General features: G+C 34.9%; 2 protein-coding genes across 4 annotated transcripts; one reads left to right on the top strand and one right to left on the bottom strand.

Annotated features, from left to right (window-relative positions):
* Nucleotides 1-891: 891 nt before the first annotated feature.
* LOC127869213 (uncharacterized) lies at nucleotides 892-20,706 on the bottom strand. Of its 3 annotated transcripts, none has more exons than XM_052411580.1 (3): nucleotides 20,543-20,700; nucleotides 1,992-2,140; nucleotides 892-1,868 (listed from the first exon to the last, which is right to left on the bottom strand). In XM_052411580.1, exons 1-3 carry the CDS (start codon nucleotides 20,610-20,612, stop codon nucleotides 1,698-1,700), a joined length of 390 nt encoding a protein of 129 aa, XP_052267540.1. In that variant the 5' UTR covers nucleotides 20,613-20,700; the 3' UTR covers nucleotides 892-1,697. The 3 variants fall into 3 exon arrangements, with proteins under 3 accessions (XP_052267540.1, XP_052267539.1, XP_052267538.1); XM_052411579.1 differs by lacking the exon at nucleotides 20,543-20,700 and adding an exon at nucleotides 2,843-3,010; XM_052411578.1 differs by lacking the exons at nucleotides 892-1,868; nucleotides 1,992-2,140 and adding exons at nucleotides 18,571-19,550; nucleotides 19,696-19,847 and having other exon boundaries at nucleotides 20,543-20,706.
* A 4,057-nt stretch (nucleotides 20,707-24,763) lies between these two features.
* On the top strand, nucleotides 24,764-27,850 carry LOC127869212 (uncharacterized). The gene is made up of 3 exons (XM_052411577.1): nucleotides 24,764-24,923; nucleotides 25,884-26,032; nucleotides 27,046-27,850. The coding sequence occupies exons 1-3, from the start codon at nucleotides 24,863-24,865 to the stop codon at nucleotides 27,262-27,264; spliced, it is 429 nt and encodes a 142-aa protein (XP_052267537.1). The 5' UTR covers nucleotides 24,764-24,862; the 3' UTR covers nucleotides 27,265-27,850.

Here is a 27,850-nt window from a genome sequence, read left to right as displayed (position 1 = left end):
TTTCACAGAGCGGGGCTCATTTTTTTTCTAAATTTAATGACAAGCCTATAAAAAAATTATTCGCACCAAGAAATGGAACAGCGATACGTTTAGGACAGAAAGTAGCTGATAAGAGATTGTGTTTAAACTTATTAAGAATGTTTTATGTGAATCAAGGTCTGGAAATTGCATATGCCGACCAGTCCTTAACTTCATAAAATTTAACAATAAAGATGACCAATGAGACAGGTGTTGCGTGTATATTTGTGAGTTCATTCGGATGAACAATTCAATGTCCATTCTTGGCTGAGATACATTATTATGATCAAGTATTAGTACTGTTTGATGCACGCTCGAAAATCCTCTCAGCAAGACGGAATGCTGTTGATATTTGAGCCTCGCTCTGTGAAAAAGGGTCTTGCGCTTGAAGTGTCCTCCCAGATTAGCCTGTGAAGTCCGCACAGGCTAATCAGGGAAGACACTTTCCTAAAAAACTCGATTTTTGCTAAAAAGAGGCTTTGTTCAAACGAATTATATCATTAAAGCGGAGAGTGTCGTTCCTGATAAGCACGTGCGGATACGTATTTTAGATACGTATTTTAAGTGTTTAGACTTTTCTAACTAGATTCAAGTTTTTAAGGCTTCATTTCCAAACCTTAGATACTGATGAGAAGCAAACTGCATAAAACCTGAAAAGGCTGCGAGTTACTCACAGGCTGTTCTGGTTTAATGCTGTTTGCACATAGCCATTTTCACTTTGCCTCTGAGTGGGAAAGGGTTAAGTAGGGAACACATTCCACTGTGTTATTGTTACGTGGTAATTGGGCTTATCAAACTTACAAGCCTAAATTAGTTGGGGACGAACACATTTTGTTAACAAAATGTATTGGGAAAAATAGACACGAATATCAATTAAAATTTGGCTTTTATTTAATATTATTACTTATTTTACAAATAAGTGCATATTTCAGTTGGTTAAATTGCAGCGTTTTCCATAAGAAACATTTGTAAAACTAAATTGATTATTCAACGATTACAAAAATGCAATATTTCTACTGATATTTAATTAAGATAGCAGTTTATTTACAAATTAAACAAACAAAGGGTATTTAATTTAAAATTTGGTTAAAAATGAAATTATCTTCTTCCTTGGAACGATTAAGTATATATATACTACCGAGACTATATGTTAGTTTATAAAGTGTTACATGGTTTGTCCTATACGTAGATATTTTATTTGAACGGATGCACGCCTAGACACAGATTGCTGCAGAAATGAAATGACTGTTCAAGTAGCTTATACATATTACACACCTTTCTCAATATGGACCGTGCTTTGTGAAAAAGGGGTTTAATGCATGCGTAAAGTGTCGTGCCAGATAAGCCTTGTCGTCCGCACAGGCTTATCACGGACAACACTTTCCGCTTATCTAGATTTTTGGTAAGAAGAAACTTAAAACGAAAAATACAATACAAGCGGAAAGTGTCGGTCCCGATTAGCCTGTGCGGACTGCACAGGCTAATCTGGGACGGCACTTTACGCACATGCATTAAACCCCTTTTTCACAGAGCACGGCCTTTATTTAATCATGCCGTGTGGATGAATGTTTTCTAATAAATTGTCTGTTTTATAATGTTTAAATAGTGATTTCCAGATGACTAGTGACCATATATTGGTTGTCAAATGTGTTCTGCGCATCTTTTCTGGGTAGTTCGGTCTACTGGTAATCTCCCTCGCCGTTGTAGTAAGAAGCGTCAGTAGTGGAAGGTTCGGCGGTGGTTGTTGTACCTTCACAGCGGGCTGTCAAAGCGCTGATGATGTTACGGCACCGTTGATTGTTCCTTACTATCCAAGGAATCGTCGTGATTTGCACGTTAGATGCTGGGTCCTAAAAAAAGAAACAAGTTGGTGAAAGTTGAGTACCTTAAAATTTCACGCAACCTTTACTACTTTTCCTATTAGAATTAGGATTGTGACCACTAATAGTGCATGCCATATGCAGAATATTTACCCTGACACAGTAGCCATTCCATCTTATTGAGACCTTGAGATTGCATTTCCTGGCGTATTTCACCAGGGTGCGTCTCGCACAGTCACCTGGCCACCGCAGGCCCAACTGGTCATCATCGATGTCGTAGCGGACATACTCCGCGTTAAAATCTGTAATACAAAGAACGTTGTTACTAAAATATAAATGACGTACTGATAAACATTCAAGTAGTTTAGTAGAGGCAAATTTCGCCATCAGGAAAAGATGCTGATACGGACTGGGGAGCCAAATGGCGAACTGCATCATCAGGAAAGAATTTTGATATGGACTTGAGTTACAAAAAGCAACCTGCTGTATACTGAATAGACACTGGTGCTTATATGATACAATGTACATTAAATACTGAATATTTGAAATTAAGGATGTATTTAGATGGCAACACGGATGCCTCTACTTATGACATGTTTGACATAAAAAAATCCTTTATTGAGACTTAAACTAATATTTAAGAAAATAGGTAACAACAGATGTGCATGATGCATTTTTCATTTAAACATTTTGATGATGACGTCATGGAAAGAAGCACAAAAATCTCTTTTCCATCAGCGATACTGAGTCAAACGGAACATTTTAAAGAACATCACAAACTGTTGTTAAAATCATCTTTAAATAGAAATATAAGATATTTTATTTGCTTAGAACTAAACATATGTTGGTCGGATATTCTACCACGAAAACTATCCGCATTAGAATTCTGAGAACTTTTTGATCGGCCGACAAACAAAGTTTTTTAATTATAACGCTAGTCGTTGTTTATCGTCTAATAAACACTTGAAGATATCAACTTATTTCACAAATACAATGTTGCTTACCTTTGGCACTGACGACCGCCACGCACACAACGACAAATACTGAAAGCATCAGCTTATTCATCTTTGTCATTCAGTGGATCCGTAAAGACTGGCGTAGCCTGAATGCGCACTCGTTTTTTATATACTATACACGACCTTGATCTTTAAAGAGGGCGTTTCAAAATAAGGGACACTACAAAAATCTCCAATTAGTTTGGCGTGATGAACGTCAACATGTTCAGGATCTACAATTCGATGTTTATTTTTTCGCACGATTGTTTAAGTAGCGCTTCCTTAAACGAAATCGATTCATCCTTAAGATTTTGAATCAAAACATCATTGATTTATTTTATTTCCGTTAAATGAGTACTTTCAAAGTTGTTCATTTATAATAAGTCTAGAAAAACAATCTAGCATGTGTTAGCATGAGTCCTCTACTAATGTTTTACAAATGGTTGCAAGACTTGCAACCAATTTGCACTTCAAGATCTCATTTTTATTTATCAATATCACACACGCACGCACACGTACACACGCACCCCCGAAGGCACGCACGCACGCACACACACCCGCAAACACACACGCGAACACGCACGCGCGCAAACACAAACACACACGCACACGCGCACACGCACGCGCACACACACCACACACATTAATAAATATGAGGGGTTTGAACGGTTATTACAAAGTTTAAGGGCCTTTCATCGGTTGTGTGCTTAAATCTCACACTCGGGCCAGAGTTTTAAAAATTCACCTTATATAATCAAACTGACAATTAAACATATGCAACAAAATAATACATTTCAAATGCATTACCACTTTATTTCTCATTTTGAAACGATGTAAAAAAACGTTTTAACAAATGCCATTGTGAGTGCAATGTCTGTACTTATTATCTGGAATCTTTCTTATCAAAAAGGATTTACCAGACAATACATTATATACGCTTTATGTTCTATTAAATACCAAGCAGTGGATGTTATTATGAACACACAATACAGCAGTTTGTAACAAAAAGTACGAAATTCACACAGCAACTAGCAATACATTTAAAGTAAATAGTTACACAAATGCAACAACATAAAAAAACAATCATCATAAGTCAAGCATTTAAGAAATACATGTTTAATTACGAATTTGTAAAATTGATATAACAATAATCCGGTTTCCGCTCTAGCGATATAGCAGATGGTAATGTTTCTTTAATTCTTTAAGTTTATCGTACTTAAAAAATATATACATTTGTTTAAACTTAATATGATGTTTGTGTTTGCTGTATGTCTTAAATCTATATGCCATTGTATTGTTATATTTAGTTGTCAATTAAACGTGTTATTTTTCTAAGCAATCTTATCATAGTACTTTTCTCTAACGTAATTGTACTGCAATTGTCCTGTAACATTTTTAAACATCTGTGTGCATGTGTGTGTGCGTGTGAATGTTTAGATATGCAAGTTTATGTTTTAGTTAAAATTTTAATGTCTTTATATGTAAAGTATTAACTGCCTATGTTTTAAATAGAGATTTGTTTCTTATACCTCTGAACTGAGTGGCAACACACTTGTAATATAATGAATGACTCATATGTGTACATAGTTGTAAAACATGTGTATTGAAGAGACGTTAATAAACTATTAAACCTCTGTTCCCTTTCTCTCTAAAACTATTATTGCGTATCTATGACGTAACTGGATTCCTCCAATTAACTAGCATCCAAAATGTGTTAATGCTGAACAATCATATCAGTGTGACCAAAACATATAACAGTGTGTGTAGTAAATGCCATTTCAAATGCCATGTAAGGGACGTGTCACCTTTCTTCCCAGTTCTCCTCACGATCCAACTGGACCTAGACAATACAGAAACTACTAACAGCTACGCATGTGGACCTATAACAAGGCCAAGGACAGCGTCCTTCAGCGCCGTTTAGAGACAAATTAACACTTGTATAAGCCATAACTCTAAATTAAAAAAAAACTTGCAGCTGAATAGACAAATACATTATCTCATATCTGATCTTATGTTCAAATCCAGTGGCAAAATCAAACAAATTTAGTGAGCGAAGAAAATCAATGTTTTGGTCAGTCCGCCTCATGTTTTTAATATAACATCGCACATCTCTCGATCAGAGATCCTTCATATTTAATGAGTTCCAAATCACAATCACATCACAAACGCGATTATCAATGTTGTCAATCAGTCCGGATCAGATCTTAAAGATAACATCGCGGATCTCTCGAGCACCGATCCTTCAGATTTAATAAAACTCTAAGTTTATATATCTGACCACACTTCGAACTCAAGTGATACATTGATTTGTCACTTAGAATATACTACGGACATGAACAGATGTTTACTGTTGAAATGACCTGCTGTTTATGATTTTGATTTATTTGATATATACAACAACCGTGTTTTTTACATGAATGATTTAATCGTTTTATCCTGAATGATTTATGAATAACATTTGCATCATAATATTTTCTGTAAACTCATTTCTGTATGAGCACAACAGTGCTATTGTTTTAAGTAAGTCAAGTCAGGTGCTGTGTTGGGTAATATTTTGACGTCTTAATGCCGTTATTCTCCCATGTAATGTTATTGACTTTATGTCACTTTTGTCATCAAACAAATAGCACGAACATGTGTCTTATATGTTTATTATTTGTTAAAGCCCATTAAACAGAACAATTTAAGATGACTATGATTAAAGTGGGGACATAAATTTCAAAATAGCCGTAGTTTTCAACAAAGAGATCATAATTTTTTGGCGGACTGCACAGGCTAATCTTGGACGACACTTTACGCACGTGCATTAAACCCCCTTTTCACAGAGCACGGTCCATATATTTTAAGAACGTACAAGTCTAGAAATGTACGATCATATCCAGAGATGAAAGGTTCGACAAATGAACACCAATAAGACTATGTCTGGATTTAAGCAGTATTAATATATCAATAGAGGGATACGAGCAGACGCTGTTGCCATAACAAGAGAAGTACCAAATTATTACTTCAAAATATGAAGGGGCAAAGGTATCCCATTGTTTAAACGAAATTCCATTGTAACAGTACATGTAGTAAAATCACATTTTTATGAACATTGTACTCTAAGTACGGTAGTTATAATGCTAGCTACTTCATGACACATACATCGCAAGACTTATATGTTAACAACAAGGTTCAAACAAAAGGAACTAATAAAGTTCGTACGCTATCATGAATAATAACGCAATACGTTAGAATTTGAGTATAGTATGCATGTATTGTATTATGCACATTGTATTGTTTTGAATTTTTTTTTGCATACACACATTCTTTCTTGTGGCTTTGATACAAACATATTATTTTTGCGGTACCCAGATTAATGTGGCTCTTCATAACGTGTCAGGTTCTTAGTGACTTATCAAATGATTGGCGTCGCACTGAAGTGCGGCGACTAGTATGTAATACGTGTTTTTTTCGCTTATGGGAGGAGAAGTTATTGTACGGATCAATGTATATATTTTTGTTTAAAGAATATCTTGCATAGTGGTGATTTGTTGTGTAAATTAGTGTAAATAAGTACTGCATTTGTGCCTATTACATTTACTACAACATTTATTGCCAATAATGCAAAGCTAATTCTTTTAATTAATAACTGATCACAGGGACTTGGCAATAATAAAAGACTGGGCAAATACGCGAACCGGTGAAACTTTCTGGTTTTGTATAAAAACAAATCATAATCAAAATATAGTTATTTTGTGTTTTTACTAACAATAGCGCAGACTTTTGCTGTTCGAGTTTTGGTTAACGCGTATTTTCTTCAATTTTACAAGACGACAGCGATTACACGGTTTATTGCTTTATTGATAACCGTTACACTACAGTCACTTATTAAGGCAGTAGGTGCCTAGTGAGATCGGGAATAGTCGGTCGATATCGCCGTATTCGGAAAGCGTTTCGGCTATAAGCGATATCTACGGTAAAGTCCGGAAATTATACACGAAATTAATTTGTATTTTTTATTTTAAGAGTTAAATTTGCTTTTCTCTTTGAGATTTAATAACTTTACAATACAAATATAAGTTACATAAATTCGTTTCATAAAATATTTGTGTTCATGACGTCTAGGTTGTTGACATTTTCTTAGCAAAATGAAAGTGCGAAATAAAAGCGAGCGATTTGCAAAATCGAAAAAGAAGCAAACACCGATCGACAATGTTGTGTTCGATAACAAATATTCATTTACCGAGCTCTGCGATGGCGATTTGAGTGAAAATGACTCAAGTAAAAGCTATTCGCATTTGCTAAATGGCGTGCAAATGAGCAAGCAGAAGTGGGTGGGGGAATGGAAGAAGATTGATTGACTCGTTGAGCTGGAGGTTTTGCTAACCAAATTACAGAATGGTAAGTTTTGTAATCTGTGTCCCATTCCTTTGACACAATATAACATTGTTGGCGAACTCCAAAATGGCCTCAGTGGTTATTTGTACGTTGTTTGTGAAAACCCTGACTGTAGATAAGTAAAACGTGTTGCTTATGGAAAGCAGCACCATCTCAAGATCAGGGGAATGCCATGCTTTGACGTAAATACCAAGCTTGGAACAGGTATGCATGTCCTAATTGTTTAACCTGCCATTTCTATCAATGTTTAATCATTGTACAATTGCCATTGATCTTTGGACTTCTTACACATTTTCAGACCCCTTAAGGGGTGTTGCTGCAGTTTTGCTGATTTTTTTTCCATCGAATAGATTTTGTCCACAATTTATATTTAAGATATACATACAAATACTATATGAGAAAAAAAAAAAAAACATAGGGTCACCGGCGCCTTGTTTTGATTTTATTCACCATTATATAACATGTACATTTTCAATAAAACTGAAAAATCTATGAATTAGTAAAATAATTAATAACCTATGAAATTGGCAACATGGAGATATAATATAAGCTAAGATACATCATATACCATTTAATTAAACCACACACTACCAATAAAATTGAGTACACAATTATATATATTTTTTATAATTTTTATGTCGCCCCCCCAAAAAAACGTCATATTTTTACTATTCTAAAAGGTTAAAGTTTAAAGGTGCGGTTTATAGTCTGCTTCTATATACATATTCAGCCGACTTCACAATCAACCCCCCGATCACTGGGATCTAAGTCGTCCGTTAACATATGGCGCACCAGGCAGCCACGGCACATTGGCTTATTTCCCTCACAGGTACCCATTTAGACACCTGGGTGGAGAGGAGCAGATGTGGGACAAATTTCTTGCTCAAGGAAATTACAGCGGTCAGGGCGGGATTCGAACCTGGGACCTCTCGATCCCTACGACAGCGTCCTACCATTAGACCACTGCTCTAACCACATAAATAGAATTTTAAAAAATTCGGTCAAATAGAATTCTGCGAAACTGCTCACATATGTTCATCTACGTATTGTTATCATTAAACCAAATAAAAAAGGGTGTCACCGCACTTTTAACAGATAATTTTTGTTTAAATTATCCCTACCGTCTAGACGTCAAATTTCATTAAATACAGCAATAAGGCAAACCCAAATACCGGTACATAGATTGTTAGAAATATACATAAACATTAGAAATTGTTTACAATTTTAACTGGGATCACAACAGCTTACCAAAAGACATTAATAAAAAACAATATTTAATCACAAACATAATACCATACAGTATCAAACTCGACCTTCATCATTAATAACGTACATGTTCACAGATTTCGGCATGTTTTGAAGTTTGATATAAATGCCTTAAATTGATAAATGTAAACAACAGGACTAAAAAGCTCCAGTATAAAACAAGAATGAAATTAAAGAAAGAAAAAAAAGTATTTAAAAAAAGTTAACCCCACTTGGGATCGAACCACTGACAATTGTATTATGAACCAACTCGGTCATTTCTGATGATACTGATAACAAAAATATTGAGTTGTGATAATAGCATCATCGGTGTTGCTATAAATTTATCATCGGTTAAATAAACTGCCGCAACACCCCTCAAAATTCCAAGTGTCATTCCCAGTGAATATTTGTTTATCGTGTAATATATAAGGAAACATTCCGGTGTCCGTCATATTCAGTTTTCAAATTTAGTTTCGCGTTTGTGTTGTTAAATCTAATTGATTGCTCATTCATGTTATTTAATAATGTAATGATGATACGAATGGATTCTATGAAAATACATTGTGACGTCATTATTAAGTAACTACGGCCTTATTTTGTTGTCATGTTCTTATCATTTTCAATTCTCTTTTCAGCAATGAAAGTCAGTTTGGGCAGGCCGGTGAAGGTAAATAACTTCCTAACCACTCTAAACATAACGCTTATTGCAAATAGAAATCTTAAGAAGATGGAGGCTCGTGCTGGGAAGGCAATCAAGAAAATTTCAACTGCATCGTCTAACAAGGCTGCCATTGATGCTTATGTGCTTATGAGAAAGAAATGGAGTAAGTGTAAAAACTAACTTTTAATACAATGTTATTGACTATTCTGGTGCCAAATTTTAGTATGTTTTCTGATCAACTGTCTTCTTATTTTCTATTCCAGATGAACATGAAACATATTAATAATAATTGTTTTATTAAAGGCACTGTGTTCATAGTTTGGTAAAATTACATTTTTTTTAAAGATTTTGGTTAGAACCCCAGGGCAGGCACATTATTAAAAATATTTGTGATTGTTATTATAAATATTAAAAGCTATTCAAAATATTACAATTTTTAAAAATAAATTCATTACTTTTAGTAATAAATCTTATGGAGGAGCATAGGTATATTAAATTTCTGAGCTATTAATATAAATGGTGAATTCTTTTCACAAGCGATAATTTGAGTTCAACGACTTGTCAATATGTAATGTGCTTGTTGTGCTGAAAATTGATTTTTCTCATAACCAACGATCATATAAGGCGTCAGGATGAAACTTAGAGGGGAATTATAAAATTCATGAAATAAGCATTGTGTGAATTTAATTTTGTATTTCAGTTCGAGGCACAGTAATGCCTGATATTACTCAGATAGCTGCTGTGCATTTGAAGACGGGTTTAAGTTCTCGACATATGTGAAGACAACAGTGCCAATTTCTTCCGAAGTTCAGAAAGTGATTGGCATCTCTGTTGATGATCATGGCATAATGCGTGTAAATGGTGGAAGTGTTGATAGTGTATCAATTAAAACTTCTCTACATTATTGTATGATGTGGCTTGCAAAGTTTCCCAGAGCCATTTTTGTTGCTCATAATGGGCGCAGGTTTGATTTTCCGGGTTTGGTTAGTGCATTGCTGAACACACACTGTTTTGAAACGTTTTGTAATTGTGTTAGCAGTTTTGTTGACTCTTTGCCGGTTTTCAAAAATCGACAGTCACACAAACAGGAAGATCTACTGAACGTGTTCTCCAGGCAACATGCAACGCCCACAGTGCTCCTGATGATGTTGAAGCACTGGGATCTTTGCTTAAAACATGTACAATTACTGACAATATGGCCCACATCTTTACTGTAACTGCAATCCATTATTCAGTTTGTTTAAGTCATGAAAAGCCTTAAAGGCAAAGAACATTAGATTGTTAGACGTGCTGTTGCATAGAGGAACTCTAAAGCGACCAACAGCTGAAAACATTGCGGGATATGGACTGGCCTTGTGTCATTTGAAAGCCATATTTTCTAGTTCCGGAGAGCTTGACTTTAGGGATACTTTCATTGCTAAAAACAATGAGGGACTACCAAAAGTCACAAACGCAAAAATATATTTTATCTGAAGTGTTCCCTAAAATCGGTCAGTTGTTCAGTGACGAAAAGTGACGGAACGAGATAATATGGCTTTCAAATTACACGCGGCCAGTCAAAATCACGCAATGGCTTTATACGGATACTAAATTATGTACATCTAGTTGTCATTAATCTGGCTGTTTTTATTAAAATATAAGTTGTATATTATTGTGCTACATGTTTAAAGAAACATGATAACTTATACATCTTTATGCTACGTAATATTCGGACAACTTTGACATTTTGTAGTGAACTGCGCCTGTATTCATATGTTGCCTTTTGACTTTAGGTGACTTTAAGATTGCATTATTAATGTATTATTATATCAATATTAATTCAAAGTTAGCTAAATTTCTTCGCATGTCATGGTGTATAACTGTAGCTTTTAATAAGCAACTAGAAAACCCCCAAAAAGAAGTGATATACAAATTTATACATAAATTCATTGCGTTAAAATGAATTGGGGTAGGCATACTCAAAGTAAAATTTCTTGAGATAGGAACGGTAAAACTTCCTGAAATTCATTCAGTGTGTAGAAAATATGTTATGTTAAATAAATTTGTACAATATATGCATTTGATCACACTACAAGTGACATAAAACGTAATAAAAGTTTCTTGTCACTGAACCATTTGTTGTCGTTTTTGCCATTTTATCCAGATACGTGCATATATTATTGGACATCAAAGGCACAATTCGCTTTCAATGACACTTTTTTCATTGTGTTTCTACTAACAAAATCCAGTCGAGTACGTTTATTAAGTTCATTGTCAAAATATATGTATATCCCATTACAAACAAGAGGCCCATGAGGGCCTGAATCGCTCTACTGCTATAAACACTGTGCAAGTTTGGAAAGAATAAGATGTAAACTGTGTACTTATTTCTCCGGTACTACTCATATTCAATAGTGTTCAAGTCCTCATTGATATAAAGATACTGTGCAAATTTGGAAATAATTGGATGAAACTGTGAAATTTATTGCGTAAACAAGCGGGATTTCAAAATTTTCTCATATTCAAGGGGAAGTCATTCTGGACTTATTACTTCGATATTGCTCTTTTTAAACAAGAGCTGTCAGAGGACAGCGCGCTCGACTATTCGAGTGCTTGACAATATAACATAATCCATCATGGGGAAATTGTTCATATTGAATAATTTATTAGACGATCTTTGAAAAAATAAAAAAGGAAAAAACAATTATTTGGGGGTGAGGTAGGGGGGTGAGAGGGGGGTATAATATGGTGTGTGGTCATTTATTAGATGATCTTTCAAAAATAAAAAGGGAACAAAAAATATTTATTTATTTTTTTTTGGGGGGGGGCGGGGGGGGGGGGGGGGGGCAGGGATTCTGGGTTGGGGCGTGGGGTATTGTTTGGGTGGAATCCATTGTGGTATTCAGGTAAGTGTTGTTTTGTCAAAGTATTAATAAAATCTGATCATAAATAAAGAAGTTATGGCAATGTAACTAAAGTAATATGCATATTGTAAATGGAAAAATGGCCATTATTCTTACAAAATGCCTGATACAGTTGTCTGCTCTTGTTTATAGATTGGGGTCATGTTGGTAAAGAAGTTAGCAAAATATGAAAGCAATATGTCAAGGGACTGTGCAAGTTTGCCAAGAATTGGATGACAATTATGGTGTTTATCACATAAAAAAACTGATTTTTCATATTTTTCTCAAATTCAAGGGGAGATTCTGGACTTATAACTCCGATCTTTCTCATTTTCAATAGGGTTTGACTCATCATTCAGATAAAGACACCGTGCAAGTTGGGAAATAATTGGATGAAAACTGTGGACTTTATTGCGTAAACAAGCCTTATTTCACTATTTTCTCAAATTCAAGGGGAGATAATTTTGGACTTTTTACTCTGATGTAACCCATTTTCAATAGGGTTCGAGTCCGCATTAATATAAAGACACTGAACAAGTTTGAAAAGAATCGGATGAAAATTGTGGACTTTATCGCGTAAACAAGAAAAAGTCTAACGCACGGACGGACGGAAACCACGCCATCCCATAAGCTCTTCTGGCCTTTGGCCAGTGGAGCTAAAAACTATATATTTTGGATATAGGGTAAATAGAAAACGCCCAACCGAGTCAAGGGGTAGGTGTATTCAACCAAGTATAAAAAGTTAACCGGCTGGTAATCAAATTATTTTATTTGTGTTTTAAGTTAATTTTTTGTTTTGATGTAGACATTTTAGTTAATAAATATGCTGTTTTATTGTAACCATTTTTTGTTTTTATTATGCTCATGAAATATATGTGTGAGAGGGTGGGGGGGGGGTTCGTAAACATTATTTATTAAAACCTTCTTTATTCCACTATCCTAGCAACCACCTAGTTACTAATAAAGGCGCTATAGAGCGCGAAGCGCGACACGTATTATTAATTGTAATAATGAGTCTTGATAAAGGAAGCAGCCGCTTATCAATGAGGAGCACCATCACAGCACCCCAGTCTCATTACTATCAAGTCCTCATACAGGTTTTTTTTTAAACCACAAATAGAAGGCCGCAGGCCTGACCCGTATCTTGCCAGTGGTATGGACCCTTTGGTATGGACCTTTAACCCTGCTCACTATCCAGCGTTTAAACTTCCGGGTTTACATTTAAACCGACTATTAATAGCTTATTAATATCTTAGTTAGAAGGTGATATTTCAAGCGGTTCCGTAGTGTAGTGGTTACACGCTCGCTTCACATGTGAGAGGCCCAAGGTTCGAGCCCCAGTAGAATCAAATTATTTTATTTGTGTTCTATGTTAACTTTTTGTTTTGATGTAGAAATTTGAGTTTAAATAAATATGCTGTTTTATTGTAACCATTTTTGTATTAATTATGCCCATGAAATATATGTATGAGAGGGTGGGGGGTTCGTAAACACATTAAAACTTTTACAGTGTTTTCATATCAATGAGTACTCAACCCCTATCGTAAATGAGCAACGTAAGAATAAGTTCAGAATCATCTCCCCTTGAAGTTGAGAAAAATATGAATTTACGCTTACAAGATAAAACCTACACAGTTCTGTTCCATTAATGAAAACTGCACACGGATGCCAGTACAAAAAGGAAACCAATGTAAATAAAATGAACTTTGAAATAGTTGGGGGTTACAACACAAAATCATAGATAATGGTTATGTGGGGGTTATAACACAACATCATAGATAATGGTTATTTGGGGGTTATAACACAAAATCATAGATAATGGTTATACCAGTATCTTTTTTTATTTTGTTTAAAATAATCGGCCAATATATTAATATTTACAGTAGAAAAGAAATCGTTCCATGTAACTTCATTGAGTGCCTTTTACACTGAAATTCCCGACGCCCTTTGATGCTTTGCATCAATACTTATCTTGTTACGAACTGTAATGTCATGTATTATTGTATAACGCATACAAAATAAATAACGTGTAATTGCATGATGTATTCGATACATAACCGTATGTTTGTAAGTGCGTATTGTCCTGTTGTTGCTTATAAGAATGTGCAACTATGGTCATTTCCGGTTTAAATAATCTAAGGAGAATGGTTATAAAGTTGTAAAGAAGTATTTTCTTAGCGAAAATCCAGTTGAGGCGGAAAGTGTCGTCTATGAGTAGCCTGTGCGGACTGCAAACTCTAAGCTGGAACGACGCTTTTGGCACATGAATTAAGCCCAGTTTTCGCAGAGCGCGGCTCACATCATTACCGCTCTGATAAGCGCCAAGTATTATGAATACGAATAAGGATAAAATATGTTCGTCAGAAAAGGTTTTTCATGAACTTGATTACCCTTGATCGCGAAGATTGATATCTAATAGTCAAGCTAATAATTTATGTTGTGTTCTGAGAAAAATGGGCATAATGCATATGCGTAAAGTGTCGTCCCAGATTAGCCTGTGGAGTCTGCACAGGCTTATCAGGGACGACACTTTCCGTTTTTATGAATTTTTCGTTTAAATGAAGTCTCTTTTTAGCAAATGTCCAATTTAGGCGGAAAGTGTCTTCCCTTATAAGCCTGTGCGGACTGCACAGGCTAATCTTGGACGACACTTTACGCACATGCATGCGACTCATTTACTTAAATTAATAAACTATAATTTGAAACTTATAACAGTGAATTCAACATTTATTTCAAAAGCGTAGAAAGCGTATTTCCATTTCCGCAAGATTGTAACCTGAAAACGGTTTTTAAGAAATGTAACTCTGTTAACATTAACAAGAACACAACAAGATTTGTCTACTTAAAAATTGCACAAAGTGTGTGCAGCTATTTCTTAGCCCTAAAATAAGTCGATAAGCTTAGGAACCCTGTTATCGCCATGAAAAGTGCGTGGATTGATTTTACCACAGCACCGTATTGATTACGCGAAATCACGACTTTGTATTTATTTGCACCCAAACGCCACTAATAAAATATTTGGAAAACGTTTTTTATTTACATTCTTACATTAAAGATGAAATCAGCAATTCTAATTGTCCGATTCGAAGAAATTTTAAAAATATGACGGATTTATCTTCTTAAACTTTCATATTTTATCGATCAGTATATAATTTTTAGTAAAGAAAAGTTGCTCAAATGATAATACTCATCTCTTGACAGGTGTAATATTGACTATGTAATAAAGCGATTTAAAGGCTTTAAGTTTATAAGTTTACACTTTAGTAGCTTAGATATTCAATAAGGCATTCGAAAAGCGAAATGGCGCCTACATTCAAACACGAAGCATACAAAACCAAGTAGTAAACATGCAAAGTTAAACCTTCTGAATGTAATCAAGCATGATGCATTTTTTTTGCATGATATGTCTTCCATCGCTCATACACGGATTCAATACAGAACATTATATTCCATTCATATGATTACAACACAAAATGGGTATTTAGTATAAATTCAACAGTTTAATGGCCATAACATACGTGTAGCCAATGGCGTAAGAGTGATGTTACAGAATCGTTTTCATCTTCATGAACGCATTTATCGTAAACGTCAAACAATGTCGTAATTTCGTCATTGAGGAATCAAAGGCGATGCCTTTAATGATATAAATGTGTCATGAACTTCGTGTAAAATCGGCTTATTTCGTACATTTCCGTCATCTCGAAACGGCCTTCGAGTATGTGAGTAAAACTACGATACTTTTGTCAAATGCAGTTGTGGTGTAGTGTAGTGTTGTACATCAACTGCAGCATGGTTACGACATGGTTATTGCATATTGATTTGTGCAAACGTCGATGCCATTGCAAGAGAAACTGAGAAGTGCGGTAAAACTAAAACATCAGTTTTATAAATTTTTATCGTCAAAGTTTGTACATGTAAACAATAGTGAAACTGCCCAATTAATGGACACGATGTTTGTCAATATATTTTTCTATATTCGTTGTCCTCTTCAAAACCCATCGACATTAAATTAAATATAAGTAATTATAAGTTGTGATGTTATCTTTTGGCTGTATGTTCTTTCTCGACGTCCTGGTTGAAAAGGATTCGCTAAAATGGAAGACAAGTGCTTTGTTCCGTTTCAAATGTTCTAGAAATTGTATATCTCTAATGACAATCATAAGTTAATTGATGTTTACAAACAGACTCAATAGTTGTGTCCTGTATTAAGGTTGTAAGCTTCATGTATTAAAGATACACATTAAGAACAAGGATAATTAACCCATTTATGCCTAGTGGACTCTCCCATCCTTCTAAATTGGATCAATTTATTTCCAAAATTAGGGATGTCTAGTACATTTATTTCTATATTTAGAATATTTCCTACAGAAATTCATGTAGGAATTATGCGGCGTCTCATCTGGGTTTACGCTGTTTGCCAAGGCCTTTTTTCGAGACGCTAGGCATATATGGGTTAATTAATAGATCTGATTTAACGTTTAAATAGCGTGTTCTTTCTATAAGGGTAATTTAAAGTTAAGGATAATGTTTTCCAACGTACCGTTATAACTCTTAGTTTAAGGGCACTACATTTTTCGGACAACTACATTTTAAGCAAAAATAATTTGGGGCGGGCTGTGTGAAAAAAGGGCTAATGCATGTGCGTAAAGTGCCGTCCCAGATAAGCATGTGCAGTCCGCACAGGCTAATCACGGACGATACTTTCCACTTTAACGATATTTTTAAGAAAGTATTTTCTTATCAAAATTCTAGTTAAGGTGGAAAGTGTCGTTCCTGATTAGCCTGTGCGGACTGCACAGGCTTATCTATGACGACACTTCACGCACATTCATTAAACCCCTTTTTCACAGAGCACGGCCCAATTTTGTTTCGTGACTCAAAATTTTCGGACAGAATATTTCACAATGTAACGACACTAATGAAATATAATAAATCGGTAGAGCGGGTACGCCTGTCATATCAAAGGTTTACAAACATTTTGAAATGTATACCGTACACACCTTGCATACTTATAATTTAATTAAAATTCCATTAAAATGATTTTTGTGTTTATGGACGTGCGTTTAACCAGTGATAAAACATCCCTGGTAAAACTTAATATGACCCTATTGAAATACAAAAATATTTCTGCATCGACCGGAAAGCTCCACACTGCAGTTGATCCTAACTGTGCACGAGATGTTCAAACAAACGTGTTTGCTTTCTGTGGTGGCTTCAAACAAAATGCAAACGAACTAAACAAACAAAAAGCACCGCGACACGTATGGAAACTTTTTGTTTTATTTCAACATTCTTGCTTGGATCATTGACGTTATTCTGGGTCATATCAAATTATCATAAATAGGGGTAATCTTCTGCTTATGCATATGAAATTTTGCATTGTTCATATTTGAATTTGTTATTGTAGACATCTTTGGGTCTTGCTCTGTTGAAAGGGGGTTAAATGTATGTGGGTAAAGTGTCGTCCCACATTAGCTTGTGCAGTCCGCACAGGCTAATCAGGGGCGACAATTTCCGCTTTTAAAATATTTTTCGTTCAAAGAATGTCTTTTCTTAGCAAAAATCAAGTTTAGGCGCAAGTTTCGTCACTGATTAGCCTGTGCGGCGGACTGCACAGGTTAATCTGGGACGACACTTTACGCACATGCATTAAACCCTATTTTCACAGAGCGGGGCTCATTTCTTTTCTGAACTTAATGACAAGCCTATAATATAATATAAATTATTCGCACCAAGAAATGGAACCGCGATACGTTTAGGACAGATAGTAGCTGATATGAGGTAATGTTTAGACTTATTAAGAATGTTTTATGTGAATCAAGGTCTGGAAATTGCATTTACCGACCAGTTCCTTAACTTCATAAAATTTAACAATAAAGATGACCAATGAGACAGGTGTTGCGTGTATATTTGTGAGTTCATTCGGATGAACAATTCAATGTCCATTCCTGGCTGAGATACATTATTATGATCAAGTATTAGTACTGTATGATACACGCTCGAAAATCCTCTCAACAAGAAGAAATGAAGTTGATATTTGAGCCTCGCTCTGTGAAAAAGGGTCTTAAATGCATGTGCGTGAAGTGTCGTCCCAGATTAGCCTGTGAAGTCCACACAGGCTAATTAGGGACGACACTTTCCTCAAAAACTCGATTTTTGCTAAAAAGAGGCTTTGTTCAAACGAATTATATCATTAAAGCGGAGAGTGTCGTTCCTGATAAGTACGTGCGGATACGTATTTTAGATACGTATTTTTAGTGTTTAGACTTTTCTAACTAGATTCAAGTTTTAAAGGCTTCATTTCCAACCCTTAGATACTGATGAGAAGCAAACTGCATAAAACCTGAAAAGGCTGCGAGTTACTCGCAGGCTGTTCTGGTTTTATGCTGTTTGCACATAGCCATTTTCACTTTGCCTCTGAGTGGGAAAGGGTTAAGTAGAGAACACATTCCACTGTCTTATTGTTACGTGGTAATTGGGCTTATCAAACTTCCAAGCCTAAATTAGTTGGGGACTAACACATTTTGTTAACAAAATGTATTGGGACAAATAGACACGAATATCAATTAAAAGTTGGCTTTTATTAGTTAGTATTACTTATTTTACATATAAGTACATATTTCAATTGGTTAATCTGCAGCGTTTTCCATGAGAAACATATGTAAAACTAAATTGATTATTCAACGATTACAAAAATGCAATGTTGCTACTGATATTTAATTACGATAGCAGTTTATTTAAAAAAGTAATCATAGCAAAGGGTATTAATTTAAAATTTTGGTTAAAAAATATAAATTCTCTACTTCCTTGGAGCGATTAAGTATATATATATATATACTACCGAGACTATATGTTAGTATAAGTTTATAAAATGTTACATGGTTTGTCCGATACGTAGACATTTTATTTCAACGGATGCACGCCTAGACAAAGATTGCTGCAGAAATGATATGACTGTTCAAGTGGCTTATACACATTACACACCTTTCTCAATATGAACCGTGCTCTGTAGGGGTTTAATGCATGCGTAAAGTGTCGTGCCAGATAAGCCTTGCAGTCCGCACAGGCTTATCAGGGACAACACTTTCCGCCTAAACTAGATTGTTGCTAAGAAGAAACTTAAAACGAAAAACGCAATAGAAGCGGAAAGTGTCGTTCCTGATTAGCCTGTGCGGATTTCACATGCATTAAACCCTTTTTTCACAGAGCACGGTCTTTATTTAATCATGCCGTGTGGATGAATGTTTTATAATAAATCGTATTTTCATAATGTTTAAATAATTATTTCCTGATGACTCGTGGTCATATATTTGTTGTCAAATGTGTTCTGCGCATCTCTTCTATGTGTCTCGGTCTACTGGTAATCTTCTTCGCCGTTGTAGTAGGAAGCATCAGTAGTGGTAGGTCTGTAGGTGATAGTGGTAGGTCTGTAGGTGCTCGTTGTACCTTCACAGCGGGTTGTCAAAGCGCCGATGATGTCACGGCACCGTTGATTGTTGAAGACTATCCACGGAATACTTGTGATTGTCCTTTTAGTTGATGGGTCCTACAAAAAAAAAAAGAAACAAGTTGGTGAAAGTTGAGTACCTTAAAATTTCACGCAACATACACGTCTTTTCTTATTAGAATTAGGATACATTTTATGAACATGGTGACTACTAATAATGTATGCCATATTGCAGATTAGTTACCCTGACACGGAAGCCATTCCATCTTATTGAGACCTTGAGAAGGCAATTCCTGGCGTAGTTCACCAGGGTGCGTCTCTTACAGTCCTTTGGCCACTGCAGGCGGCCCAACTGGTCATCATCGATGTCGTAGCGGACATATTCCGCGTTAAAATCTGTAATACAAAGAACGTTGTTGAACAAATATAAATGACGTACTGATAAACATTCAAGTAGTTTAGCAGAGTCAAATTTTGCCATCAGGAAAATATGCTTATACTGACTGGAAAGCCAAATGGCGAACTGCATCACGAGGAAGTAATTTTGATATGGATTTGAGTTACAAAAGAAACCTGCTGCATACTGAATTGACACTGGTGCTAGTATGATACACTGTACATTTAATACTGAATATTTGAAATTAATGATGTATTAAGATGGCAACACGAACGCCTTAATTATGATATGTTTGACATAAAAAATTCCTATTTTGAGACAAAAACTAATATTTAAGAAAATAGATAACAACACATGTTAATGATGCATTTTTCATTGAACATTTTGATGATAACGTCATAGACAGAATCACAAAAATCTCTTTTCCGTCGGCGATACTGAGTCAAACGGAGCATTATAAAATAACACAAAATGTTGCTGTTAAAATCATCTTTAGAAAAAAAGATATTTTATTTGCTTAGAACTAAACATATGTTGGTCGGATATTCTACCATAAAAACGAGACGCATTAGAATTCTAAGCCCTTTTTGATCGGCCGACAAACACAGTTTTTTAATCATAACGCTAGTCGTTGTAAACCGTCTAATGAACACTTAACCATATCAACTTATTTCACAAATACAATGTTGCTTACCTTTGGCACTGACGACCGCCACGCACACAACGACAAATACTGAAAGTATCAGCTTGTTCATCTTTGTCATTCAATGGATCCGTAAAGACTGACGTAGCCTGAATACGCACTCGTTTTTTATATACTCTACACGACCTTGATCTTTTAAGAGTGCATTTCAAAATCAGGGACGCTACTAAAAAAACTTAAATTAGTTTATCGTGATGAACGTCAACATGTTCAGGATCTACAATACGATGTTGTTGTTTTTGTTCGATTGTTTAAGTAGCGCTTCCTTAACGAAATCGACTCATCTGTAAAATTTTGAATCAAAACATTCTTGATTTATTTTATTTTATTTTATTAAATGGGTACTGGCAAAAACAATCTAGCATGTGTTAGCACGAGTCCTCTACTAATGCTAGTAAAGTTTTACAAATGTTTGCAACCAATATGCACTTCAAGATCACAGTTTTATTTATCAATATCACACACACGCACGCACACACGCACACACGCACTCGCATACGCACACACACTGAGCACATTAATACATTTGAAGGGTTTGAACGGTTAATACAAAGTTTTATGCCCTTTTATCGGTTGTGAGCTTAAATCTCACACTCGGACCAGAGGTTTATAAAAAAACATTTCATTTAAAAGTTACCTTATATAATCACACTAACAATTAAACATATGCAACAAAAATAATACATTTCAATTGCATGACCACTTTATTTCTCATTTTGAAACGATGTTAACAAACGTTTTCACAAATGCCATTGTGAGTGCAGTGTCAATACTAGTCTTATTATCTAGAATCTTTCTTATCAAAATGATATACCAGAAAATACATCATAATTATAGGCTTTTTGTTTTATTAAAAAAATACCAAGCAGTGGATGTAATTATGAACACACTATAAAGCAGTTTGTAACAAAAGGTAAGTAATACACATAACAACTAGCAATACATTTAAAGTAAATCTTTACAAAAATGCATTTACAACATAAAAAAAATAATCATCATAAGTCAAGCATATAAGAAATACATGTTTAATTACGAATTTCCGCTCTAGCGAGATAGCATATGCTTATGTTACTTTAATTCTTTAAGTTTATCGTACTTTAAAGTTTAAACATTTGTTTAAACTTAATATGATGTTTGTGTTTGCTGTATGTCTTAAATGTATATGTCATTGTATTATTATATTGAGTTGTCAATTAAACGTGTTATTTTTCTAAGCAATCTTATCATAGTCCTTTTTTTCTAACGTAATTTTACTGTAACTTTCATGTAACATTTTAAAACATCTGTTCCCTTTCCCTCTAAAACTATAATTGCGTATCTATGACGTAACTGGATTCCTCAAATTAACTGTCATTCAAAATGTGTTAATACTGAACAATCATATCAGTGTGACCAAAACATATAACAGTGTGTGTAGTAAATGCCATTTCAAATGCCATGTAAGGGACGTGTCACCTTTCTCCCCAGTTCTCCCACGATCCAACTGGGACTAGACAGTACACAAACTTCTAACAGCTACGCATGTGGACCTATAACAAGGCCAAGGACAGCGTCCTTTAGCACCGTTTACAGACGAATTAACACTTGTATAAGCCATAACTCTAAATAAAAAAAAATTGCAGCTGAATAGATAAACACATTATTTCATATCCGATTTTATATTCAAATCCAGTGGCAAAATCAAACAAATTTAGTGAGCGAAGGGCATCCTTGTGAAACATCCTCGTAAGTTTGATATAAATTCGATCACTTACAAGATAATCAATGTTTTGGTCAGTCCGGTTCATGTTTTCAATATAACATCGCACATTTGTCACTTAGAATACTACGGATATGAACACATGTTTACTGTTGAAATGACCTGCTGTTTATGATTTTGATTTTTTTGATTAATACAACAACCATGTTTGTAACATGATTGATTTAATCGTTTTATCCTCAATGGTTAATGAATAACATTTGCATCATAATATTTTCTGTAAACTCATTTCTGTATGATAAGCACAACAGTGCTATTGTTTTTAGGAAGTCCAAGTCATGTGCTGTGTTGGGTAATATTTTGACGTCTAAATCCCGTTATTCTTCCATGTAATGGTATTGACGTTATGTCACTTTTGTAAGGAAACAAATATCACGAACATGTGTTTAATATCTTAATTATTTGTTAAAGCCCATTAATCAGAACAATTAAACATGACTGTGATTAAAGTGGGGAAATAAATTTCGAAATAGCCGTATTTTACAACAAAGAGATCATAATTTTTTGGCGGACTGCACAGGCTAAACTTGGACGACACTTTACGCACGTGCATTAAACCCCTTTTCACAGCGCACGGTCCATATATTTTAAGAACGTACAAGTCTAGAAATGTACGATCCTATCCAGAGATGGAAGGTTCGACAAATAAACACCAATAAGACTATATCTGGATTAAAGCAGTATTAATATATCAATAGAGGGATACGAGCAGTCACGGTTGTCATAACAAGAGAAATACCAAGTTATTACTTCAAAATATAAAGGGACAAAGGAATCCCCATTTTTAAACAAAATTCCATTGTTAAAGTACATGTAGTTAAATTACATTTTTATGAAAATTGTACTCAAAGTACGGTAGTTATAATGCTGTCTACTAAATGACACATACATCGCAAGTCTAATATGTTAACAACACGATTCAAACAACAGCAATTAATAATGTACGTACGCTATCATGAATAATAACGCGATACGTTAGAATTTGAGTATAGTATGCATGTATTGTATTATGCACATTGTATTGTTTTGATTTTTTGTTGCGTACACACATTCTTTCTTGTGGCTTTGTTACAAGCATATTATTTCTGCGGCACCCAGATTAATGTGGCTCTTCATAACGTGTCAGGTTGTTAGTGACTTTTAAAATTATTACAAATCTTTAATGTCATGTATTATTTTATAACGCATACAACATAAATAACGTGTAATTGCGTGATGTATTCGATAAATGACCGTATGTTTGTAAGTGCGTATTGTCCTGTTGTTGCTTATAAGAATGTGCGCATGTTGTCATTTCCGGTTTAAAAAATCTATGGAGCTTAGTTATGCAAATCAAAGTCCATAATAGTGACACAGAACAACTATATATTCTTAACTGTATTGCTAATAGATACATCCTAGAAAACTTGACGTCCGAAGTCCAAACATACAAATAATAATTATAAATGTATCGCGTTCTGAGAAAACTGGGCATATGCATGTGCGTAAAGTGTCGTCCCAGATTAGCCTGTGCAGTCCACACAGGCTTATCAGGGACGACGCTTTCCGCTTTAATGACAATTTTTGTTTCAATGAAGTCTGTTATTAGCAAAAATCCAATTAAGGCGGAAAATGTCGTCCCTGATTAACCTGTGCGGACTGCAGCGGCTAATCTTGGACGACAATTTACGCACATGCATTATGCCCAGTTTTCTCAGAACACGACTCAAATATGTATCGTTTACAAACTGCGTATGTATGGTAAAATTAAAAACAAGATAGGACCAGTTTTCTATCATAGATTCAGATCCGACATCCTGTTCTTCAGAATAGATAGTCAACGTCATTGACATTAAATGTCCCGCATCTGGAGTATTCTACGCCACCATATAAAGGATCTAAACTGCGATGCTAGATTTCTCGTTTGTGTGTTAAGTAGAAATCCCTTTAAACGAAATCAATTCATCTCCAAATTTTAAATCAAAACATCCCAGAATAACTTTATTTCCGTTAAAGGGGTACTGTTAGAGTTTAAGACTTTAAATTGATAATAGGTCAATGAAATCAGTCTATATTGTTTTAAGAGCGAAACTCTACTATTGTTTTGAACATTGTTGTAACCAACATGCGTTTCAGAAACACATGGAATATTAATATCCTATGTATATATGAACCGCGCTCTGTGAAAATCGGGTTTAATGCGTTTGCGTAAAGTATCGTCAAAGACTAGCTTGTGCGGTCCGCACGGGCTAATCAGGGACGACACTTTCCGCTTTTATAATATTTTTCGTTTCAAGAAAATCTGTTCTTAGCAAAAATTTAGTTAAGGCGGAAAGCGTCGTCCCTGATAAGCCTGTGCGGACTGCACAGGCTAATCTGAGACGACTCTTTACGCACATGCACTTAACCCCGTTTTCACAGAGCACGGCTCATATGATTGTTTAAAATGCCACTTTTCGTCCTGTCCCAAACTGTGAAATGGTCCCTTTAAAGTTCAAGGTTGCGTGGAACGTATAAATACGATCGCGTATTCAGGTCACATCAGTCCTTTACAGATCGACTAAGTGACCAAGATGAACAAGTTGATACTTTCACTCTTTGTCGTTGTGTGCGTGGCAGCCGTCAATGCCAAAGGTAAGAGAAATTTCTATTTTTGAAATAAATTCATATGTACAATTGTTTGCATAACTGTTATGATTAAACAACGGGGTGTTTGTTTATTATTATCAAATAATATAGTAGTGTATGCAAAGGATATGTCCGTCAAGATAATGTGTCTGTTTAGTTTTCTACCGATTTATATATTTTTGTATACGAAATGACTAGTTTATTGTACAGTTATGTTTCTCGTCGCATGTGCTTTGTTCTACACTAAATTCGTGAATCATGCCGTTTGCATACACTTGGTAGATGTTCGTGTAATTAATGCAATTGAAGAAAATCAGTAACAAAAAAGCTGAGTTTATACATTAATCCTTAAAACATCCTTATAATAAATGCATTGTATACAATAATATACGCCCATGTCGTCTTTTAATCAGCCAATCTAGATATTTTAATTGATACTATCATGATAGGTAAATGTGTGTTAACGTAAAAAAAACATTTTTTTTATTAAAAATCGAAAAAAATATTGAAAAGCGGTTTCAGTGATTTAGCTGAAGCAAGATGTTGATTATACTTTTAACATAAAATGTCTGGATTGCTGCTATGTTCTCATGATCTTCTTTGATCCATATTTCACGCATTCTCGCACGATCATACTTGTTTTTTTCCTATATTTTGTTTAAATACTTGCAGTTTTATAAGCTATTTTCTTTATATTTGTGCCTCGTTTTTGGAAAATCGGGCTTAATTAATGAGCGTAACGTCTTGTCAAAAGATAATCTTGTGCGCTATGAACAGTCTAATCATGGCCGACACTTACTCCTTAACTTGATTTCGATTAAGACGAGACTTTCCTTAAACTACAAATTCCATACAAGCGACAACGTACTTCCCTGGTTAGCCTGTTCGGACTTTTCGCACATGAATTATGTCAAGTTTTTTTTCCAGAAAGAGGCTTAATTATTAAAAAAATTCCGTTCGTTTCAGTTCTGAAATCGAACGAGGCTCTCTACGCCATTGAAGATGACCAGGTGGGTCTCGAATACCCCGGCGCCTGTCAGAGACGAACCCTTGTTAGATACGCTAGGGACTGCAAACTGATGATCGCAAGGAGATGGAACGGCTACTGCGTCAGGGTACATATGCAATATTCTCTTAAAATTTGAGTGTTGCACTGTCATTTGTGTTCAATACATGCACTGTTACAATATGAATTTTCGTTATGCTCTGTGAAAAGGGGTATTAATGCATGTGCGTAAAGTCCGCCTGAAATGGATTTTTCCTAATAAGAGACTTTATGTAAACGAAAAATATCATAAAAGCGGACTGCACAGGCTAATCTGGGACGACACTTTACGCACATATTATTCTAATATTTGAATAAGACTCATAGGCACGTGTTCTTCTGATACATTAAACCTGGTCACAATAATCATGTAATGTTTGTGTCTTTGTATCTTTACTTTTATTTAAAAGACATCCAAGACTTAACTATCTTCTAATTAAAAATTAATGTATATGGTATATGTTTAAATGCAGAGATTACAATAAAGATGTTCCAGTTGTAAATGGTTACATGCATGTAAAGATGAACGTGTTTACTAAGTATCTATTAAAGACTAATCCAAATATAAAATATTTTAAGCAAGTACACTTTACGACATGCAGTATAACTATATGAACTTTTATTTATATGTTACCAATTTTGATTATTGGATAAGACACATATGCACGTTTGCTTCTAAAACTAATGCTTATTAATACTCGATTCATAATTTGTCCGTGTGCTTATAGAGTGTGTGAGCGATAAGGTGGGCTATTACATCGTGCAATCTGGTTGCTTCTGTTTATTATGAAAACAGAGTTGGTGAAAAAAACGACTCTTTTTAATGCAGTCATTTGAAAACAATATGTAGGTTTTGAGGTACTTAATATCACATGTACATATATCATTGTGTTTTTACGAGAATTGTTCACACTTTGGTACACAAAAAACTAACAATTGCCATGAATTTTCAAGAGAATGTATGTATTTTATTTAAATAAGCAAGTTAAAACAACGTTCTAAGTACATGTTTGTTTATTGGCATTAGATACATATGGCGTGAAATCTAATAGTCCTCTGCACCAACTTGTCTCGTGTTTTTAGGACTCCAATACTAATGTGCAAATCACCGTCATCCCGTGGATAGTCAGGCCGAATGAACGGTGCCGTAAAGTCATCAACGCTCTGACAGCCCGCTGTGAAGGTTCAACAACCACCACTACACCGGTCACTACCACGGAAACATATCGCGGCGAGAAGGGGCCTGAATATTACGGCGAGATGGAGTCTGAATACTACGGCGAGGAGGAATACTACCAATAGAACGAAACACATAGAACAGATACGCAGAACACATTTAGTTTCCACGTCAAATGCAATGAATCCTAATGCAATCAAGATTTAACCCATTTATGCCTGGTGGACTCTCCAATCCTTCTAAATTGGATCAATTTATTTCCAAAATAAGGGATGTCTTGTATACTTATATCTATATTTATAATATTTTTTTCAGAAATTCATTTAAGCAAACAGCGAAGACCCGGATGAGACGCCGCAACATGCGGCGTCTCATCTGGGTCTACGCTGGTTTTAAGGCCTTTTTTGTAGACGCTAGGCATAAATGGGTTAAAAGAAATCAAACTGACGGTTTATTGTAAAATATTTGACATGATGTAGTGTAATATCCTGAAATAATATTTTCGTAGCTTGTTGGTGTTATATTTTTGAAACAACTATACTTTGGTTAAATATGTTGGTAATATGTCTATGCCAGTTGAACAATTTCATATTTATAATGCAGCAATTTCTCAATATTTTTGCAAAGGAAAACCAAGCGATGCCATTTAACCACTTAAATTAAGTAGGCAAATATATTTTTGAAATTACCAATAGTAAATCAAAACTTTTA

Source organism: Dreissena polymorpha, chromosome 2 (assembly GCF_020536995.1).
Source record: "Dreissena polymorpha isolate Duluth1 chromosome 2, UMN_Dpol_1.0, whole genome shotgun sequence".
Lineage (NCBI taxonomy): Eukaryota > Metazoa > Mollusca > Bivalvia > Myida > Dreissenidae > Dreissena > Dreissena polymorpha.
This window is presented reverse-complemented; position numbering and strand designations above follow the sequence as displayed.

What these genes read in the sequence shown, in the direction of transcription:
- LOC127869212 (XM_052411577.1), top strand. Translation starts at nt 24,863, where the DNA reads ATGAACAAGTTGATACTTTCACTCTTTGTCGTTGTGTGCGTGGCAGCC. An exon ending in GGCAGCCGTCAATGCCAAAG is followed by an intron (nt 24,924 to 25,883) that starts GTAAGAGAAATT and finishes CGTTCGTTTCAG; the next exon opens with TTCTGAAATCGAACGAGGCT. An exon ending in GGAACGGCTACTGCGTCAGG is followed by an intron (nt 26,033 to 27,045) that starts GTACATATGCAA and finishes TCGTGTTTTTAG; the next exon opens with GACTCCAATACTAATGTGCA.
- LOC127869213 (XM_052411578.1), bottom strand. Translation starts at nt 20,612, where the DNA reads ATGACAAAGATGAACAAGCTGATACTTTCAGTATTTGTCGTTGTGTGC. An exon ending in GGCGGTCGTCAGTGCCAAAG is followed by an intron (nt 19,848 to 20,542) that starts GTAAGCAACATT and finishes TTTGTATTACAG; the next exon opens with ATTTTAACGCGGAATATGTC. An exon ending in GGAATGGCTTCCGTGTCAGG is followed by an intron (nt 19,551 to 19,695) that starts GTAACTAATCTG and finishes TTTTTTTTGTAG; the next exon opens with GACCCATCAACTAAAAGGAC.